Source organism: Chelonoidis abingdonii, chromosome 2, assembly GCF_003597395.2.
Source record: "Chelonoidis abingdonii isolate Lonesome George chromosome 2, CheloAbing_2.0, whole genome shotgun sequence".
NCBI lineage: Eukaryota > Metazoa > Chordata > Testudines > Testudinidae > Chelonoidis > Chelonoidis abingdonii.
In genome coordinates, this window is record NC_133770.1 from 47,556,461 (window position 1) to 47,579,454 (window position 22,994).

A 22,994-nucleotide genomic window follows, 5' to 3' on the forward strand; every position below is an offset into this window, starting at 1 on the left:
GCAGGAGGTCAGACTAGATAATCATAATGGTTCCTTCTGACCTTAGTCTATGAGTCTATGATTCTGTTCAGCCAATCGCTCAGACAAACAAGTTTGTTTACATTTGAAGGTGATAATTGTGCCCGCTTCTTGTTTACAGTGTCACCTGAAAGTGTGAAAAGTTGCTTGCATGGCACTGTTATAGCCAGCGTTGCAAGATATTTACCTGCCAGATGCACTAAAGATTCATATGTCCCTTCGTGTTTTAGCCACCATTTCAGAGAACGTGTCCATGTTATGCTCAATAATGATCCAAGCAGTGCAGAGCAAAGCATGTTCATTTTCATCATCTGCGTCAAAGGCCACCAGCAGAAGCCTGATTTTCTTTTTTGGTGGTTCGAGTTCTATAGTTTCCGCATCGGAGTGTTGCTCTTTTAAGGCTTCTGAAAGCATGCTCCACACCCTGTCCTGATCAGATTTTGGAAGGCACTTCAGATCCTTAAATCTTGGGTTGAGTGCTGTAGCTATCTTAAGAAATCTCACATTGGTACCTTCTTTGCATTTTGTCAAATCTGCAGTGAAAGTGTTCTTAAAATGAACAACATGCTGGCTCATCATCCGAGACTGCTATAACATGAAATATAGGGCAGAATGTAGGTAAAACAGAGCAGGAGACATACAATTCTTCCCAAGGAGTTCAGCCACAAATTTAATTAACACATTATTCTTTTAAAGAGTGTCATCAGCATGGAAGCATGTCCTCTGGAAAGTTGGCCACAGCGTGAAGGGACATACGAATGGTTAGACTATCTGGCATGTAAATACCTTACAATGTCGGCTACAAAAGTGCCATGAGAACTCCTGTTCTCGCTTTCAGGTGACACTGTATATAAAAAGTGGGCAGCGTTATTGTTTACTTCATCTAATGTAAACAAACTTGTTTGTCTTAGCAATTGGCTGAAGAAGAAGTAGGACTTAGTGGATTTATAGGCTCTGAAGTTTTACATTGTTTTGTTTTTGAGTGCAGTTATGTAAAAAAAAAATTATACATTTGTAAGTTGTGTTTTCACAATAAAGAGATTGCACTATGGTACTTGTATGAGATGAATTGAAAAATTCTATTTCTTTTATCATTTTCACAGTGCAAATATTTGTAATAAAAATAATATAAAGTAATGTACACTTTGTATTCTGTGTTGTAATTTAAATAAATATATTTGAAAATGTAGAAAAACATCCAAAATATTTAATAAATTGCAGTTGATATTCTATTGTTTAATAGTGCGATTAATTGCAATTCATTTTTTAGTTGTGATTAATTTTTTTGAATTAATTGCATGAGTTAACTGCGATTAATCGACAGCCCTAATAGATATTTAAGTGTTTTTCATGTTGCACTAGCTGGTGACTTTTTTAGGTTTACCTAATGACTTTGCTTTCCTAGAGCAACCTATAATGTCTGTGTCATTGATCTGTTAATTACAATGTATTTCCAAAATGTAGGCGCATCTATTTGTGTGCAGTGGTGTAGTAGCCATGTTAATCCCAAGATATTAGAGAGACAAGGTGGTTGAGGTAATGTGTATGAGCTTTATCTCTGAGTAAGCTTGAAAGCTTGTCTCTCTCACCAGCAGAAGTTTGTCCAGTAAAAGATATTACTTCATCCGCCTTGTCTCTGCATATCTAGTTAACCGATTAAAGAACACTTTTTTTTATAACTAAATGTATCAAAATACTAATTTTCTGTCACCTTGTTAATGGAAAATATTTTGATTGTAATAGTTTATTCATATCAAATTAAGGTGCATAACAATGTGTTATGACCCCGGGGAGTGGTAACATGCAGCTCCATTGGCCCCCAGCAACCTCGCTATCTCTGGGAAGCCCTGACATCCGAGCTGCAGTCCCCTTACTGCTTCTGCCATGCCCACAGGCAGGCCTGTGGGGCTGCAGCCAGGGAAGGTATGTCCCAGCACTTTTTTCCCTGACTCCTGCCTTGCAAACCTGCCTTCCGCTTGCTTGCAATTGCTGGATAATAGCAACTTTTTGCTGGCAACCGAGGGGTTGCTAATAAGCAGAATGTACTGTATTTAAAATGTTTCAGACTTTTTCTGAATGTGGAAATCTCTTCCATGTGGGCAATTTTGCATTTCATATTTCAGTCTGATTGTGTGATTTTGTTATAAAAAGAAATGCATATAAAACTCACGAATGTAGAGCTGTGGTTAGTAAGGACCAAAGGCTTGGCTCAAGCTGTTTGGGGTAAGGAACCTTCAACTGTTCCTTGGCTGCTGATGCCAAATGCAACTTGAACCCTTTCCTGCTTCTCCCATTCAGGTGGGGGTGGGACACCTTTGTGGTCTTTCCGTCTCATCAGTCCATCTTTCCTGGAATCCAACTTTGATGGCTGGGGAGCTTCAGAGTTTTATATGGGAGATGTCCCTTCCTGGTTGAATATGAGACTTGGCCTGGATGGTAGTTCTGAAACGAGACATGGTGAGATGGTGTGGTTTTTGATCCAAGATCTTCCTACATACCTTTCAGTATTTGGGAAAGGAGAGGAAAAGAAACCCCTGCAAAGACTGCCCGACTCCCTTGCAGGAGCTGAGTAGCGAGTATTCCTTGACCTTAACAGCCATGAATTTGTGCACCTGTATTGGAACATGGATGGGGACGTGCCTAGGAGAACTTGGGGGTGGGGTGGGAGTTTGGAGAACTCATTTGCAACTGCAGTTTGGGCACAGAATTCTCTTTGTACACCTCATGCACTGAGCCCAACTGTCCTCAAGACTGGTTGGCTCAGAGCACAGGAGGTTTATAGGTTTGGCCAGCTTTGTGTGTCACTTATTGCCTCATAGCCAGCTGTGCTTCAGGATTGATCCTAAGCTATTTAACTCTAGCATGTAATAGGATCTGTTCTCTCCACGAATGAGTAACTCCCGAGAATCTGTGTGTGGTTTTGTAATGAAAGCTTTACCAGCATCTCACTGAAAGATATTCTCTCCTATGATAGAGAATAGACCTTGAGTTGTTGTAAAAGACTTGTCCTCTTGACTTGTCCTTTACATTCAGATTTTCCTTATAATGGATTTAGTATATAGCAAAACAGAAGAATCTTCATTTTGGATTTTAAATAATTTACAATGGAACTGTGAACATAATATTTTTCCCTTGAGGATAATTTCACATTGAAGTTTAATATTCTGTTAAAAAAATCTATTTAAAACTTAGGCTCAGGAGTGTGATGGTAAAGTGTGACATTCACAAGCTGTTTTGCAGTTATGAAAAATGCATGAGACCATAACCCACACAGCTTGTATAAGAATTGTCAGGTGGCTGTAGATGTAGTTTTCCATTAAAGCTGTCTTTGCCAAATAATACACTGATTCTTGAGAATTTCTAAAAGCTGGTGTTCCCAATTGAGTATAATGCTTAAATACACACTAGGACCCCAGATTAAATCTGTTAAATACCCTACAGTGTGTATAAATGAAGTGGTCATTTGAAATTAGTTACAATGACCCTGCCAACACTCTTTTTTAAAACAGATTCTCCCGCCTCTCACAAGAGGGTGTTTCTGCATTTCTGTTTTTTATAATTCCATCTCAGGAGTCTGAAATGCCAATATCTTCCACTGTCATTTCCCCCCATTTGACATACTCTTTGCTCCCCCCTTGTTAATAGGATTCCTGTGCTCCACTGATGGGAAGGATACTTACCTCATGTTTCCATAAATCCATCTAATCAAACTATTTTTTTTTATATTAAGGGCCATTGTTATTGAGTGGCTTTACCCTTTGGCTTCACATTTGTGCCTTCTACAGTCTCCAGCGTAAGAACATAAGAATGGCCATACTGGGTCAGACCAAAGGTCCATCCAGCCCAGTATCCTGTCTACCGACAGTGGCCAATGCCAGGTGCCCCGGAGGGAGTGAACCTAACAGATAATATAAAGTCATCTTTTTTCCTGCCATCCGTCTCCTCCCTCTGACAAACAGAGGCTAGGGACACCATTCCTTACCCATCCTGGCTAATAGCCATTAATGGACTTAACCACCAAGAATTTATCCAGTTCTCTTTTAAACCCTGTTCTAGTCCTAGCCTTCACAACCTCCTCAGGCAAGGAGTTCCACAGGTTGACTGTGCACGGTGTGAAGAAGAACTTCTTTTTATTTGTTTGAAGCCAGCTGCCCATTAATTTAATTTGGTGACCCCTAGTTCTTGTATTATGGGAACAAGTAAATAACTTTTCCTTATTTACTTTCTCCACACTACTCATGATTTTATATACCTCGATCATATCCCTCCTTAGTCTCCTCTTTTCCAAGCTTAAAAGTCCTAGCCTCTTTAGTCTGTCCTCATATGGGACCCTCTCCAAACCCCTAATCGTAGTTGCCCTTCTCTGAACCTTTTCTACTACCAGTATATCTTTTTTGAGATGAGGAGACCACATCTGTACACAGTATTCAAGATGTGGGCATACCATGGATTTATATAAGGGCAATAAGATATTCTCCATCCCTTTTTTAATGATTCCTAACATCCTGTTTTCTTTTTGACTGCTGCTGCACACTGTGTGGACGTTTTCAGAGAACTATCCACGATGACTCCAAGATCTCTTTCTTGATTAGTTGTAGCTAAATTAGCCCTCATCAAATTGTGTGTATAGTTGGGGTTATTTTTTCCATTTGTCCACATTAAATTTCATTTGCCATTTTGTAGCCCGATCACTTAGTTTTGTGAGATCTTTTTGAAGTTCATCACAGTCTGGTTTGATCTTAACTGTCTTGAGCAGTTTAGTATCATCTGCAAACTTTGCCACCTCACTGTTTACCCCTTTCTACAGATCATTTATGAATAAATTGAATAGGATTGGTCCTAGGACTGACTCTTGGGGAACATCACTAATTTACCCCTCTCCATTCTGAAAATTTACCATTAATTCCTACCCTTTATTCCCTGTCTTTTAACCAGTTCTTAATCCATGAAAGGATCTTCCCTCTTATCCCATGACAACTTAATTTACATAAGAGCCTTTGGTGAGGGACCTTGTCAAAGACTTTCTGGAAATCTAAGTACACTATGTCCACTAGATCCCCTGTCCAAATGTTTGTTGACCCCTTCAAAGAACTCTAATAGATTAGTAAAACATGATTTCCCTATACAGAAACCATGTTGACTTTCGCCAAACAATTTATGTTCTGAGAATTTTATTCTTTACTATTGTTTCAACTAATTTGCCCAGTACTGACATTAGACTTACTGGTCTGTAATTGCCGGGATCACCGCTAGAACCCTTTTTAAATATTGGCGTTATATTAGCTATCTTCCAGTCATTGGGTACTGAAGCTGATTTAAAGAACAAGTTACAAACCATACTTACTGGTTCCAGAATTTCACATTTGAGTTCTTTCAGAACTCTTGGGTGAATGCCATCTGGTCCCGGTTACTTGTTACTGTTAAGTATATCAGTTAATTCCAAAACCTCCTCTAGTGACACTTCAATCTGTGACAGTTCCTCAGATTTGTCACCTACAAAGGATGGCTCTGATTTGGAAATCTCCCTAGCATCCTCAGCTGTGAAGCTGAAGCAAAGAATTCATTTAGTTTCTCTGCAATGACTTTATCGTCTGTAAGCGCTCCTTTTGTATCTTGATCGTTCAGGGGCGCCCCACTGGTTGTTTAGCAGGCTTCCTGCTTCTGGTGTACTTAGAAAACATTTCGTTATTACCTTTTGAGTTTTTGGTTAGCTGTTCTTCAAACTCCTTTCTGGCTTTTCTTATTACATTTTTATACTTAATTTGGCAGAGTTTATGCTCCTTTCTATTTACCTCACTAGGATTTCACTTCCATTTTTTAAAAGATGCCTTTTTATCTCTCACTGCTTCTTTTACATGGTTGTTAAGCCACAGTGGCTCTTTTTGAGTTCTTTTACTGTGTTTTTTTAATTTGGGGTATACATTTAAGTTGGGCCTCTATTATGGTGTCTTTGAAAAGTGTCCAGGCAGCTTGCAGGGATTTCACTCTAGTCACTGTAACTTTTAATTTCTGTTTAACTAACCTCCTAATTTTTGCATGGTTTCCCCTTCTGAAATTAAATGCCACAGTGTTGGGCTGTTGAGGTGTTCTTCCCACCACAGGGATGTTAAATGTTATATTATGGTCACTACTTCCAAGCGGTCCTGTTATAGTTACCTCTTGGACAAGATCTTGCGCTCCACTCAAGACTAAACTGAGAATTGCCTCTCCTCTTACGGGTTCCTGTACCAGCTGCTCCAAGAAGCAGTCATTTAAAGAATCGAGAAAGCATAGGGTGAGTGTACTAGTATGCTTGAACAGGAAGAAGACCCATGTTTTTCACTATTTGAGTGATTTTAAAGATGACTTTTCAGATTAATTAGTCTCTCCAAGTAATGGGGGAGAGCCTGGGGCTGGGCAGCCCATACAAGTCAATTTTTTGTCAAGCCATATAGCTCAAGGAGGAATCCCTGTTGTCCCTTGTCCCCTGAATTAAGTCATTGCTTTTACACCCAAACTCTAATCCTTCTCATAGAATACAAGAAGACTGAAGTCACATCATTTGCCAGTGGAGAGGGAGAAAGAGATCCCAACTCAGGTTTGAGATGGTGAGGATTCTTTTGTCTCTAGAGCAACATAATCTAGCTATATTAGCAAACTACACCCAAGGAAGTGTAAACATTCAAGCAGACTAGTTAAACCACCAGGTTCCACTTACTGAAGAAAGAGAAATAAATCTTGATGTGCCGTGATCAGCCCATTTACTATCCCAGGCAACATGATCCAGCACGATCCACAGTGAAGGCTTTATCAATACTTGGGAAAGATAATGGATGTATGCCTTCATCCTCAGTCTCTCTTCACCCACAATAGCTAAGAAGATGAGAGAGAATCATGCCAGGATCGTTCCACCTGCTCCATATTAGTCTGAGACCTTGGTCCTCTCACCTGTTTTTGAAACAATGATCAGTCCTCCTTGAATGAGAATTCATTTTCCAGTGGCCAGTTCTTCATCCCAACAGGGCCAAGAGCTTTCTGACCACTTGGTGCCTGAAAGATTGAATCTGCAAACATAGAGACATGCTGACTCACTGCAGTAGAGGCTTGTTAAATATAGGAATGATTCCATAGCTAGAAACAACAGAAAAATATGGAAAACATTTTTTTAGCTAGTGTAATACTTTGAACATTGATCCTGACATTTGAAAGAGAGCTGTCTGAATTCCTGTTTGATGGCTTCAATTCATTTCTCAAATTAAGGGATCCCAAAATTTAGGTGGCTTCTCTGCGAGCCCTCAACTTCATTGGGAAACAATGCATCTTGTCATCTCTTCCTTGCATCTCCTGTTTCCGTCTAGCTGCCTCAAAAGTCAGAATTCCTTAATTTAGAGCACCCAGCTGTGTGTAGAATCTGTGTTTTGCTTTTGAACCTTTTCAGTACATATCTTTGAACTTTTTGGAGGGTCAGATTTGCCTGTTCCGTTACTATTAGTGGCTGTATAGTAACTGATTTGGAGCCCTTTCAATATGAGAAACTTGCTCTCCAATTTTACCTTGATAAGTGTTTCATTTTCCTTTTTGTCTTCAGCGCCATCTCTCAGTTCCTCTCCTTATTTTTCTTCTGTCCAAAAACCTATTCTTAGCAAGGAGATCCTCCTCCACAACTATGACTTGAAAGAACCAAAAATGACTTTTTACACAGAACAGTCTCTTCTTGGAAGTTGGATGCTCTTTTCAATTGTCTGAATGCTTTATTTCTCTTCTTAGCCTCCTTAAAGTTAATACTACTTTGCTGAGTGCTTGCTCATGTCCATTCCATGCAAGGTGTGTGTGTGATGTGTGTACAGTTGCAGGAGATTTTTTCCTCAGTGGTATCCGTAGGACTGGTTGTAGGCCTTCTGAAGCCCCATGTATGTGCGCCGGTATGAGGGGTACCGCCAGCTCTGCACCCTTTCAGTTCCTTCTTATCACTCTTGACGGTTGCCTGGAATGATCCTGTTTGCTTTTACAAGGCTTCTTTCCCAGTAGTTTGGACTCTTTTTTGTCTTATATTGAATAGTTATTGTAGTTAGTGTATATAATAGCATGAATAGTTGTCCCTGGGGAAACTCATGTTATAGAGAAGTGCCAGATCTGTAGGCACTGCAGACCACGCACTCAAAAAGATAAAGACATTTGTCTGAAGGCCTTACTCATAAAGGCAGCCCGTAGACCAGTCTCGCAGCTGAGCCACTCCAAATCGGCACAGAGCAGTTAGGTTTTTCCATGAAGCGCTCCACAGGCACCATGTTCTTCCTGGCACTGTTCAAAAAGTGTAGGAAACAGCACACCAAGAGAAGGCACTCTCCGGTGCTGAAGAAGGACAAGCAGGGAGTGGCATTGAGACCAAGGCTGGGCCCCTCATCCTCCCCAGAGCCACTGCTGGCTCTGGTGACTCTGCCTAGAATGCCACGTCCAGTCTGGGACCCACTTCCAACTCCTGGGAGCAGTTGTGAGACCTCATGCCTGTGGGCCCCTTAAACTCCAGTTGCAAAGGACCCGATGTCCCTCCTGATCCCATCAACTCTTCAAGGCCCCCTGCTAACGAAAGCGATGCGATAGAAGGGATCAAGGGGTGGTGAGCTCCATTGAAGCGCTGACCACTGTGGCATTGTTCAGGGGAAAACCCTCCATGGTCCTGAAGCAGTGATCTCCGGCCCATCAGTGGTTACCATTTCCCTGGTTCTGCCTGGAGATGGAAGTGGGTACTGTGCCACTATAGTCTTGAAGTGAAGAATTCTATTTGGAGTCTGAAGGGTAATCTTTCTTTCCACTGAAGTCATATCGCTGCCCAGCCTATGCACTGGACTTTGGTACTTGCCCCTTGTCTGGTGCATGGCCACCGGGCCACTGGCCAGTGCAGTGGCAGTGTTGGAACCCATGGGAGTTTTGCCCAGTAGAGGGTGCCCCTTCCCACCGCTCATATTTGGTGGTGTCTGAGAGGCGAGCCATTGTTTCTTCCCATCTAGTGCTGGACCCTGACTCTGGTGCTGACTCTGGTACCGATGTCTGAGAAGGGGCCCCAATGGATGTGGTGCAGGTTGAGGAAGAGGACACAGCACCTCCTCCAGTGCAGGCTTCTTCCTCATCATCCCCGGATGAGGCAGTCGCAGGCCATAGTAACTTGCTCTGCTAGATGACTTCAGGGCCCATCAAGAGCTCCTGAAAAGGGTCACCATAAACTTGGGTCTGGAAGTCGAGGATCTAAAGGAGTCTGCACACAGCCTAATTGACATCCTGGTTGTAGTGGCTCCCTCCAGAAGTGAGATTTGTAGTGGGTCACACCACTACCAATGCACAGCACTTTCCTTTGGCCTGTTGGCAGCCCATGGTCTTCATTAAGTGTATGGTGGTGGTAGCAGCCTTTCTCAGACGTAGAGGTGTCCATATCTACCTGTAGTTCGCCATCTGGCTGATCAAAGGCCACTGGCAGGCTCAGGTCCACCACAGCATCAGTACAGGCCACCTTTCAGGTGCTGGGACTGTTGATAAACGAGTATAAGTCAACTTTGGTCCTGGTTCAGAGAATAGAGTTCTTTGGGGGCAGTACTTGACTTGACCCATGCCAAGGCCTACTTACCAGATGCCAGATTCCGAGCTATGCCAGATCTGATCTCCAAGGTAATGACCCACTTGGGTTTGCCTCAAACTGTTGGGTCAGATGGCAGCATGCAACTATGTGGTGCAGTATGCAAGGCTATGCCTCAGACCCCTACAAATGTGGCTAGGGTCTGTCTATTCCCCGAGCAGACACAACTTAGACTCAATACTCACGATTCTGCTGCCAGTCCTTGGTTTGTTGATTTGGTGGAGATACCCAGGTTCCTTAATGAAAAGAGTACCCTTTGCTGCCCTGCATCCGTTGGTAACCTTAGTTCTGGATGCATCAGACCTGGATTAGGGAGCCCACCTCAGCAATCTCAGGGCCTCTGGTCCCAGGAAGAATGTTCCCTGCATATAAATGTTAGGGAACTCAGAGCAGTATGTTTGGCTTGCCAAGTCTTAGGCAAGGTGGTGCATGTCTTCACCTCGAGGCATCACATTTCCCCAGAACCTGAAAAACACACTGGTGGATTGCCTCAGTAGGTCCTTTTCCTCTCGCTCTCAGCGGTCTCTTCATCTGGAGGTCATCAGTGTCATCTTCCAGAAATGGGGGCTCCCCAGGTGGACCTGCTCGCCACCGGACAGAACAGGAAATGCCATCAGCAAATAGAACTTAATGGGCACAGCAGGGGCTCCCTCTTCAATGCCTTCCTCCTCTCATGGGCAGACTGCCTACTATACGACTTCCCACTGATCCTCTTGGTTCACAAGTTCCTGCTAAAAATCAGACGGGACACAGTGAAGGTTATCCTGATAACTCCACGTGGTTTCGTCAGCATTGGTTTGGTATGCTTCTGGACGTTACAGTGGCAGCTCCACTCATGCTCCCATCCTACCCAGACTTGATTTCACAAGACCATAGCTGGTTGCTTCATTCGAACCTTACATCCCTGCACCTGATGGCATGATTGTTGCATGGCTGAACCCTGAAAAGCAGCCCTACTTGGAACAGGTCTGGCAAGTCTTGCTAGGTAGTATCTGTTCCACTTAAAGCATCAAGATATGTCTCTCTCCTCTATTAAGGTCCACTTGGCAGCTATCTGAACATTCTACCCTCCAGTGCAAGGCAGATCAGTGTTCTCCCACAAGATGGTCAGGTTTTTCAAGAGCCTGGAAAGACTCTACTGTCAGGTTTCTGATCCAGTTCCACCATGGACTTAAACCTGGTGCTGTCGAGGTTCATGGGACCATCTTTTCAGCTGTTAGCATCTTGCCTCATACTGCTTCTCTCCTGGAAGGTCGCGTTCCCAATGGTGGTCACCTCAGCCAGAAGGGTCTCTGAGATCAAAGCCCAGACATCAGGGGGAAAGGATAACTCAGGGGTTTGAGCATTGGCCTACCAAACCCAGGGTTGTGAGTTCAATCCTCGAGGGGGCACTTCAGGATCTGGGGAAAAAATCAGTACTTGGTCCTGCTAGTGAAGACAGGAGGCTGGACTTGATGACCTTTCAAGGTCCCTTCCAGTTCCAGGAGATAGGTATATCTCCAATTATTAAATATTAAAACCCCCTTATATAGTGTTCTTCAAGGACACAATCCAGCTGCATTCCCCTCCAGCCTTCCTACCAAAAGTGGTGTTGGAATTCCACAACAACCAGCACTTTTTTTCTTCCTATCTTCTTTCAGAAACCTCACAAGACCACTGAGGAATGTCGGTTCCATACGTTGGATGTTAGGCAGTTCCTTGCCTTCTATATTGAGAATACTAAGCCCTTCCACAAGTCTATGCAACTCTTTGTAGCAGAAGCAGAAAGGATGAGAGGGCTACCTCTGTCATCCCAAAGAATCCTATCCTGGATAACTGCATGTATCTGGATTTGCTATGAGCAGGTGAAGGTTCCACTTCCGGCCATCTTCACCACTTATTCCATGAGAGCCCAGGCTTCATCAGAAGCGTTCCTCACACAAATACCAATCTAGGACATCTGCAGAGCTGCAACATGGTCATTGAATCATACTTTCACATCATACTATGCCCAGCAGGCCACTGATTATGCCAGTTTTGGGAGAGCAGTGTTGCAGTCAGCACGTCCATGAACTCTGAGCCCATCTCCTGGAGTACTGGTTTTGAGTCACCTAGCATGGAATGGACCTGAGCAAGCACTCTAAGAAGAAAAAATGGTTACCTACCTTTTGTAACTTGTTTTTTGAGATGTTTTGCTCATGTCCATTCCATGACCCACCCTTCTCATCCCTCTGTTGGAGTTGCCGGCAAGAAGGAACATATGTGTGGCACTCAAGAGGGCACTAGAGCCAGTCCTAGGTATACCACCGAGGGAAAAATCTCCAGCAACTGTGCATGTGGCACGCACACACCTACCATGGAATGGACCTGAGCAACATATCTTGAAGAACAGCAGCAAGGTTAGTAACAGTTTTTTCCCGTATGGGTCAAGCTTATATTTAAAAGGAAGCTTTTCTCTTAAAAAAACTATATCCACAAAGGCATCTGCACATCATTGACCAAAGAGAAATCAAGTGTCATATTCAGGGGCTTGAGTGGCTGCCATCTAGATAAACTTATCTTCTGGATAATGAAAGATGTCTTCTAAAACCTCTGCTTTTATTATCACATACCTAAGCCATAGGTCCTGTTAATAATTTTTTAAATTAGTTTTAAATGTGAACAGGAAAATGACTTTAGGCTAAATTCAACCCTCATATTAACATCATGAGTTTTTGTAGTACTATAATTTATGCTTGTGAGAGATTGAAATCAGCCTTCACACATATGTTCAAAATCACATATATTCTGTCGTCATCCAAAATGCTTTCAGTTTATCTGCATGTTCTCTGTTTCGTGGCAGCTAATTTATCAAAAGAAACATGGTTTTGAACAAAAAATAAAAATCATTTCTAAACATTTGAAAGCTGTGGATTGAATAAACTGTTTTAAGGTCTTGAGATTTTTTTATATACAGTACTATTAACTTTAAAAATGGGGGTGTTTTCTGTAACAATCAAAGGCTAATTTTAAATAGATAGGAATGAGTGGCCCTTCCTGTATTATAGAAAGATCTATAGGTATGGATTTTGCTCTTTAAAGTATTGCGGAAATAGACATATGCAACTGGATGTACTGAAATGAGAGGAAAAAACTCCCAATTTTGTGTGTGCAGTAAAATATTTAAATATAAACATTTGGGATTTCAGAGTTTACATGGCATTTCAGATGGTTTAGACTCCAAATTTATAACAAAATTTTACAAAATTTAATATTAATAGAGGTTGTTTTGATTCTTTAGAAGATCAACCTCTGCAGCCTTTTCAACACAAGGCTATTGAATAAGAACCAGAAAACTAAACTGACTGGTATCCTGTATTTTCCAAGATGAGTGAAAGGTACCATGTGAAATTGTGAAATGTAAATTAGTGTCCATTTTATTTTCATGTTTAATAATTAAAATTATTGTTAACTGCTAGCATGAGCAATTGGTGATTTTTTTCAAAGATTAATTGTGCTTGCGGTGTGCATTCTCAGTATCACTTTTCAAAGTTTTTTGTGGTCTCTGAAATGTCTTGCAGATTAGCTTGCAAGTTTCATGCTAAAGTATCATAGCAGCAATCTCTGGCAATTTGTGCTTGTTAAAGGTAATACAGGGAGTAATAGAACAACTTAAAGGGCCAGTTTTTAAAGATATATAGGTATCTAAAGATGCAGATAGCAGCTTTTGAAAATATTATTAAGCATCAATACGCATCTTTAGGTGCCTGAACACCTGGCCTACATCATCCTACACTGTATTGCGGAACCCAGTAGGGTCCGACACTGCCAGGACTGTGTACACTTTGGTTCCACCTTTGGAAGTGGCAAGGATCACATTGGGTTCTGGATCAGCAAGTTATCTCACGAGTGGTCCAGCTAGATCAGCCCAAGATCCGATGCAGAGCCTTGTGCCACTTCAGGGAGTCTAAAAGGACACCCTTTTGGCCAGATTAGAGGGCCAACCTGGGGTACTGAGGCATCACAGTCTGCAAAGGGGAGAAGAGCTGCCAGGTCTTTCTGCTGGGTCTGGACAGATGGTGACTGAGTAGTTTTCTTGTTGCTTTGGGGTTGTTCTCTCTCAGCATGACCAGGCACTGGATCAACTGGGAGTTGTGACTGCACAGTAAGGGAGACAAGGCACATCCTGCTTCTGTGAAGCTGGAGTCGATAGCATAACAGCTGCTGATGCATGTGGCAGAGGTGCCCATCATGCAGAGGCAATCAACACAGGCACCTCTCCTGCATAGTCAGTAGTGAGCTCTTCCTCTGGCCATCTTACTGGTCCTGCCCAATGCAAGCTCTTCTCATCCTTCGCTTACTCTCAGTGGGGATGTAGCAGGCTTCCAAGGGGGGAATGAATCAAATAGATATGATTTTAACCAATATTTTTGACAGCTGGAATAGGGGAAAGTGAATCTGTGATTGAGGGAATAATTATTTGATTTTTATAGTAATGGATTACCTATCTGAGTCCTAAAGCAATAGTGATTCTTAAGACCTCTATGTTATGCCAACTGGCGGTGTTATAAAACAAACCAAACCAAAAAAATCTCAAAACACACCAAGTAAATCTCAACATGAAAATAGGCAAACTACATATAAGAAAAGTGTAACACAGTAAACCAGCTTTATCATATCTGAACAACTTGGAAATCTAGTGACTTAACAAACAAATGCCCACCCATGCCTGTTGATAATGGCTCACTGGGAAGCAAACTGATAGTAGACAAACCTTGTCTGATGGATCCTTCTCCTTCCAGTAATTACATTTTCATTTCAGTTAGGTTTTTGGTCCTTAAATTTAGTGTTTTTAGTCTTCCTCCCTCCCTATTCTCCTCTTCCCGCAGTGGAAAAGGTGGGGAGTTAGGGGAGAATAGTTTAAACACAATCTCACTTTCTCTCTCAATGTTTTTTCTCCTTCTACGTTGATAAAATATAAGAGGAAGGGGGAGGGAGGAACCCAGAATGAATTTGGGACTGAAAATCAAAAACAGAAATTGAAAATTTCTGCAAAAACAAAAAGTGGTTTCTTTGACCAGAAATATTTATACCACATTACACTCTCATGGATGCCATAACTATATATATTATACATATATACATACATACTTCCACATATGTATCAGAGATGCATGTCTACAAAGAGACACAAAGAATATATATGTTATTGTTTTCATAGACTATTGTACTGAAATAATGAAGATTGCGATAAACATTGTTTGGTATTCTCCTGCTGCGTAGGCTCTGTTTAACAAAATGAAGATAAACGGTGCAATTTTACAAGACAGAGCCCTCTGCATAATTTTCCTTATTTTCAGCACTTTCAAATTAATCATTTTCGAGTGTATTTTTAAAGGTGCAATATGAACCTCTACTCTTCACAGCTCTAGTTATTGTCAGTTTTGTTAGGTTTGTGTAAAAGCTTAGGTTAGATTCCCAGCTGTTGCTAAAGCCAGTGAGGGGGCTGTGTTTGTTTGCACTAGCTGAAAATCTGACCCTTTGCTTTTTCACTGAACAAAGTGCTGTAACCTGATTCAGTTATAGAAACTCAGGCAGCAATCATTAAGAATAAAGATTATAAAAAGCCATACTGCATACACACACCATTAAAAGGCAGTGTGTATGCAAACCAAAGAATTTTAGGATCAATTCAGAAGTGAAATTCTCTCTTGGAGGGCCCATTCCATAAGATATTTATTTCTTCTGGGAGATGCTCAATGCCCTAAGTGCCATTTTCATCTAAGCAGGCCTATGTGATTACCTTGCCTATTTTATAGAGCAGATTAGAATCCTGAATTACATTTATTAAAACAGATTGATTGAATTAGCTGGAAATGATCCACCTCCGCATTTAAAGTTTTGTATGCCAAAAGTGAAACACAAACCTCTTGTGACTAAGAGCAAAATCCTTTTGATAGCTCCACTGATACAAGAATATGGTTAAACTAGGTAAGCACAGTCTGGAGTGTTGAATGATGTTTATTTGATCAGCCTATCAAACATTCTACATTAGCTCTGCTGGATTCTTGCAGCCAATATTAAAAAAAATTCAGATATAATCCCATCCTTTTCAATAATGTCATTTAGTCTTTCATGGTTGAATCAAAGCAGTTAATTTTGGTGTTAATGCTGAAAGTTCCATCCTTTATTTTTATTTAGCCTACAAGCCCCAAGTTTGGAAAAGCAGACTCTTACGAAAAACTGGAAAAACTAGGGGAAGGATCATATGCCACAGTGTACAAAGGGAAAAGCAAGTAAGTGGGTTTATTATTATTAAATATGGGGAAAGGGTTGGCAAATATTTTATAAACATGGGTCATGATCCTGCAATTGGATGCAGAATCAGTGCATTCATGTGCAATGCCATTGACTTCAGTGCTAGCGTACAGGTCGCCTTGCACTGATCTGAGTGACGGATTGTAACATAAGATATTATAGTGCCTCTGTGCCAGGACATTTTAATATAGCTCTGCATTGTTTCTTTCTTAAATAGGATCTCAGAATCTTGTACATTTTATCAGTCAATCGGTTACTCCTTCAGTATTTTCTCAATATACACATGAAAAATCAATCTTTCCAAGTATTTCAGCTTGTTAATTAGGAACATTTAGAAAACCTTCCATCTAATTTGATGTCTTCTGAGTTGCTTAGAACAACGGTAAACAAATATTGTAGTTTTATTTTTTCTTGTTCTTCTATAGTTTTTTTGGGCTGAGATAGCATAAGGTGACCTAACATAATTTTGCACTGCTGTCAGTTCATTCACAAAAGCAGATATAGAAACCCACCCTCAAAAATCGAGGTAATTTTTACCTATTTATTTAAATATAAACTAGTGCATGGTATTTAAAGCAATAGCTGAGGAAAAGAATCCTTTTGGGACAGTAAATTTGCTTTGATTGTGAGTAATGCTGAAAGCCTTTGAATTCAACCACTATAACCACATACATTGTTGTTTATTCCAGTTCATGTTTTGTCAGGGATTGTATCTTACCCTGAAGTAGTGCATTAATTTACAGTAGTATGTATAAATGAATTTTAATAATACTACTAATAAAGGAGCTCCTTGTGTATCTCTGAAAAGAACCTTATTCCAATGTATCATAGAGAAAGGACACTTTGGGCTTATCTATATAGAGCAGCAATGCGCACTGAAGGTGTGATTTCTAAAATGTACTAGCTAAAATAGCTAAATTAATTCATGCAGGTAACTTTTTAGATCACTTCAACGGGGTCTTCATGGATCGGTGTAGCATGCAACAGGCTGGTGTGCTTCAGAAATCCACCCTGCCAGTGAGCATTGCTACTCCATGCAACCAAGCCCCAGTGTTTCCCATCAGAGACGAACCTCAGTTTCATTTAATTCAGATGACAGAATGACTACTGAAAGGAAGAAGATAGCAGATATGTTAACATTGTATGCCTAATTTAATGGAATATGTAGTACTGCAAATAATGCAAAATTAATCTTGCAGTGAATAGATAAATTTTTTTGTAGAGAATCAGAACGAGGCTGATGTCATCTCTCGGTAGCTTTTAGGCTAACAGGAACAAAAACTTTTGACTGGCTTGAGTAGCAAAGTCCATAGAATTATTTCTAAACATAAAATAAGTATGCACTTACCAAGTATATTCCTTGTGACATAATTGTGAAGAGGAGACCCAGCTTTTTCTTCCCTATCAGGCAGTAGAAATTTTGCTGTATCCATTAAGTATTAGAAAGTGTATTAAGTATTCGGAAGTCCAGTTACTCTATATTACTAATTGTTTAATTACACTCCTTAATAAATACCAGACATATTTTCAGTAAATAGAATAAGTTTCAGCCTTGTGGCTTATCACTCAAAATACCCAGTAAAATCATAGCTTTAAAATGAGTGTCTAGCTGTAGTTATACCATACAAATTGATTTCCAATTATTCTGAACTAAAGAAACATTTGCTGGACATGTTCCCTTAAATCTGTATAGCTGACCTAAAATTCATTTACAAAAATCTGATTCATTCAGTGATGAGCTGTGAATGTGTTTATAAACTCAGATTGGTTAGAAATATTCTATTTGTTTTAATGGGGTGGACCTGCAGATTTGTTATAAATACTTCATTGATTTTAATGGAGGCTATATTGAACTTTTAACAAATCTTCATGGCTTCTCCATTGTAATCAACAGCAAATTAGTAATATATTTGAATTCCAGAATCCGAATAATGAATTTTAAACTGAGTTTGTTAATAATAGGGCTCTCAATTAATTGCAGTTAACTCACGTGATTAACTAAAAAAAAAAAAAATCATGGCAATTAAAAAAATTAATTGCAGTTTAATCACACTATTAAACAATAGAATACCAACTGAAATTGAATATTTTGGATTTTTTCTACATTTTCAAATATATTTATTTCAATTACAACACAATATAAAGTGTACAGTATTCACTTTATATTATTTTTGCTACAAATATTTGCACTTTAAAAATGATAAAAGAAATAGTATTTTTCAGTTCACCTTATTACAAGTACTGTAGTGCAATTTCTTTATCATGAAAACACAACGTACAAATGTAGATTTTTTTGTTATGTAACTGTACTCAAAAACAAAATAATGTAAAACTTTAGATCCTACAAGTCCACTCAGTCCTACTTCTTGTTCAGCCAATTGCTAAGACAAACAAGTTTGTTTACATTTATGGGAGATGATGCTGACTGCTTGTTTACAGTGTCACCAGAAAGTGAGAACAGGCATTCACATGGCACTTTTGTTGCCCGTACTTCAAGGTATTTATGTGCCAGATATGCTAAACATTTTGTGTGCCCCTTCGTGCTTCGGCCATCATTCCAGAGGACATGCTTCCATGCTGATGATGCTTGTTAAAAAAATGTGTTGTTTACATTTTTGACTGAACTCCTTGGTGAGAATTGTATCTCTCTCTTGCTCTGTTTTACCTGCATTCTGCATATATTTCATGTTATAGCAATCTTGGATGATGACCCAGCACATGTTGTTTGTTTTAAGAACACTTTCACTGCAGATTTGACAAAATGCAAAGAAGGTACGAGGTATTTAACCCAAGATTTAAGAATGATTTAAGTATGTTCCAAAATCTGAGAGGGACGAGATGTGGAGTGTGCTTTCAGAAGTCTGATGTGGAAACCACCAAAAAAGAAAAGAAAAGAAAAGCAACCTTCTGCTGGTGGCATCTGACTCAGATGATGAAAGTGAATATGCGTCAGTCTGCAGTGATTTGGATTGTTATTGAGCAGAACCCGTCACCAGCATGGACGCATGTCCCTGGAATGGTGGTTGAAACATGAAGGGACATATGAATCTTTAGTGCATCTGGCATATAAATATCTTGCGACGCTGGCTACAACAGTGTCATGCGAACACCTATTCTCACTTTCAGGTGACATTGTAAACAAGAAGCAGGCAGCGTTATCTCCTGCAAATGTAAACAAACTTGTTTGTGCTTTTCTTTGTTCCAGTTCTAGTCTCTTGCTAGAGGACAATCCATACTGATTCCTGCTCCAGTAACTTGGTGCTTTATGGGTTGAACAACAAATTGACTTTGTGATGTATGAACATCCCACTTACACACCCCTAATTCAAGTTTGTTCTGTTCCATGGTTAAAAAAAAAGCAGTGCTGTAGCTCATGGACCTTTTATAATCTGTGAGGAATCAGCTTCCCATCTGTTGTTTCATTTCAAAATCCAGTGTTTTTCCATTAGAACAGAAGCCTGCTTGCTCTTTCATCTGTGTATCACGTTGCACTGTTTCACACATTCACATAGAAGGTGTTGGGGATCCTGTCCCAGTGCCAATTTAAATTTACTGTATGGGGTGTAAAGTGAATCTGTTCATGCCTATTTGAGAGATGAACTTTTTAAAGCTCCAGTTCAAGAAAAAGGGCTAGATAAGTTCATGGAGGATAGGTCCATCAATGGCTATCAGTAGGGCCCTACCAATTTCACGGCCGTGAAAAACATGTCACAGACCATGAAATAAGACCTGCCCTGTGAAATCTGATCTCCTCCGTATCAACCGGGCTAGGATGGGACAGGACTTATCTCTCCTCATAACAGCTGTGCAGGGAAAAGATAAGACCCTCCCCCACAGGCAGCACAGAAGTGAGGGTATGCTCTGCACTGCTTCCCCTGTGGCTCTTGCCGGAGCTTGGGGCTCGCTAGTTCCGAGGCTTCACACACGACTCCTGCCGGGGCTAGAGCTCCCTCACCTACATGGCTTCTGCCTGGGCTGCTGCCTGCCCCCTGCCCCACGGGTCTTGCCAGGGCTGGGGCCTCCCCAGGCTCCTGCTGGGGATCGGGGCTTCCGCCCCCTACAGCTCTTGCCCAGATTCTGGGCATTCGAGCTTGGGGCTGCTGTCCCCTTCCTTTCCTCGCCCCCGATGGCTCCTGCTGGGGTTGGGGCACTTGGACTCCAGCCAGGACTAGGAGCTTCCACCCCCCTGCGGCTTCTGCCTGGGCTCAGGGACCCCCCTGCCACCCCCTGCACCTCCAACCCCTGGAGCTCCTGCCCAGTCTCATGGCTCAGGACTTCCACCCTGTGGCTCCTGCCATGGCTTGGGCAACATTTTTCAAACTGGCTGAGGCCCCTGGGCTTGGGCCCCATGGGCCCATGTGTTAATCCTCCACTGGCCCTGACTAGCAGCTAGGAGCCCCTGGCTGTGGCACTCCAAGCAGCACTAGGGAGATTGGACCTACCTCCACCTCTGGGAATCTGCTCCAGCACAGAAGTGAGTATGGCAATCCTGTAACCCCCCTACAAGAGCTTTAGGACCCCCTCCCCACAATCCTCTTTTGGATCAGGGCCTCCACAGTTACTACACCATGAAATTTCAGATATAAACATCTGAAATCATGAAACTGACTAATTTTAAGACCCCGTGGCTGTGAAATTGACCAAGGAGAGCTGTGAATTTGGTAGGGTCCTAGCTGTTAGCCAAGATGGTCAAGGATACAACCCCAAGCTTGTGGCAACCCCTATACCTCCGACTGCCAGAAATCTGGAGGGGAAGATGGGAGGATCACTTCAACTCCTGTGTTCTGTACACTCTCCCTGATGCTCTGATACTGGTCACTGTTTGACACAGCATACTGGGCTAGATGGGCCATTGCTCTGACCCAGTTTGTCAGTTTTTTGGTTACCCAAAGACTACTGGCGCACATCTGGTTCAAGAGACTGAAACTTGAGTGGCTGATGTTAAAGGAGGATATTAATTTAATTGGCATCACAGAAACATGGTTGAAAGATGATGATCAGTGGGACACAGTAATACCGGGGTACAAAATCTATAGGAATGACCGAGTATATCGTGCTGTAGAGAGAGTGCCATTATATCTGAAAGAAAGCATACAGTCAAATATAGTAAAAGCCTCGAATCAAACTATACAACAGAATCTCTGTGCTTGAATCGTAACAGTATATAGGAATATACTATCGACTACTTGATCAGGATGGTGACCATGACTGTGAAATGCTCATGGAGATCAGAGAGAGTACAAAACCAGAAAACCCAACAATAATGGGGATTTCAGTTGTACCCAGATTGCCTGAGAACATGTCACCTCAGGCTGAGATGCAGAGATAAAATTACTAGACACATTAATGACTGCTTCTTGAAACAGCTAGTCGTGAAATCCATGAGGGGAGAAGAAATTCTTGATTTAGTCATAAGTGGAGCACAAGGTCAAGTCCCAGAGGTGAATATAGCCGAACCACTCAGTAATAGTGACCATAGTGTAATTCAGGGGTAGGCAACCTATGGCACGGGTGTCGAAGTCAGCACACGAGCTGATTTTCAGTGGCACTCACACTGCCCGGGTCCTGGCCACCAGTCCAGGGGGCTCTGCATTTTAATTTAATTTTAAATGAAGCTTCTTAAACATTTTAAAAACCTTATCTACTTTGCATACAACAATAGTTTAGTTATATATTATAGACTTATAGAAAGAGACCTTTTAAAAACATTAAAATGTATCACTGGCATGCGAAATCTTAAATTCAAATGAATAAATGAAGACTTGGCGCACCACTTCTGAAAGGTTGCCAACTCCTGTGTAATTTAAATATAATATCATTGGAAAATGATGGGTATTCCGAATTGTGCCTCTCATGGATCAATAACATCATTGGAAAATGGGAGGAAAATGCCAAAGAAACCCACTACACTAGCATTTAACTTCAACAATGGGAAGTACACAAAAAATGAGGGGGCAAGTTAAACAGAAATTAAAATAAATTGTCAAAAGTGAAATATCTGCAAGCTGCATGGCAACTTTTTAAAAACACCATAATAGAGGCTTACACTATATGTATACCCTAAATTAAAAAAACATGAGAGGATAAAAAAAGCCAAAAAACCACCATAGCTGAACTGAGTGCAAGAGGCAATTAGGGGCAAAAAGACATCCTTTAAAAATTGGGAGTCAGTTCCTAATGAGGAAAATAGAAACTCTGGCAAGTGAAGCATAAAAGTATAACGAGGAAGGCCAAAAAAAAATTTCAAGAGCAACTAGCAAGAGACTTACAAAATATATATTTTTTGCTATTAATTTTTAAGTCCATCAGAAGTGGGAAGACTGCTAAACAATCAGTGAGGCCACTTTATGATCAAGGTGCTAAAGGAGCATCCAAGGGAGACAAGGTCATTGTGGACATGCTAAATGAATTCTTTGCATTGGTCTTCACTGCAAAGGATGTGAAGGCATTTCCCACATCTAAGTCATTCTTTTCAGGGGACATATCTGAGGAGCTGTCCCAGATTGAGGCATCAATAGCAGAGGTTTTGGAACAAATTGATAAATTAAGTAGTAATCGATCATGAGGACAAGACGGTATTCACAAAGGAATTCTGAAGGAACTCAGATATGAAATTTCAGAACACTAATTGTAGTATGTAACCTTCAGCTTAAATCAGCCTCTGTACCAAGTGACTGCTGGATAACTAATGTGATGCTGATTTTTAAAAAGGACTCCAGAGGCAATCGGGGCATTACAGGCCAGTAAACCTAATTCAGTACCAGGCAAACTGGTTGAAACTATGATAAAGAACAGATTTTTCAGATATGTAGATGAACATAGTATGTTGAAGAGTCAACATGGCTTTTGTAATGGGAAATCATTCTTCATCAGTCTATTAATATTCACTGAGGGGGTCAACAAACATGTAGACAAGGGTGAAAGGGTGATCTAGTAGTTATAGTATATTTGGACTTTCAGAAGGCCTTTGACAAGATATACTGTATCTACTGGATATAGGTTTAAGAACCTTATCATAGGTTCTTAAGCAAAGTAAGCAGTCATGGGATAAGAGAGAAGGTCCTCTCATGGATCAATAACTGTTTAAAAGACA

At 41.0% G+C, this 22,994-nt stretch overlaps 1 protein-coding gene across 7 annotated transcripts in view; it reads left to right on the forward strand.

Moving 5' to 3' along the window:
- The window catches only part of CDK14 (cyclin dependent kinase 14), a 545,410-nt gene that overhangs the window by 177,561 nt on the left and 344,855 nt on the right, over positions 1-22,994 (forward strand). For 6 of the 7 annotated variants that reach the window (XM_032798112.2, XM_075062353.1, XM_032798113.2 and 3 more), the window contains one exon: positions 15,785-15,879. The exons of the other annotated variant lie outside the window; for it this stretch is intronic. In XM_032798112.2, the coding sequence (XP_032654003.1) occupies positions 15,785-15,879 (95 nt within the window). The remainder of the gene's footprint in view (positions 1-15,784; positions 15,880-22,994) is intronic. 7 annotated transcript variants of the gene reach the window in all.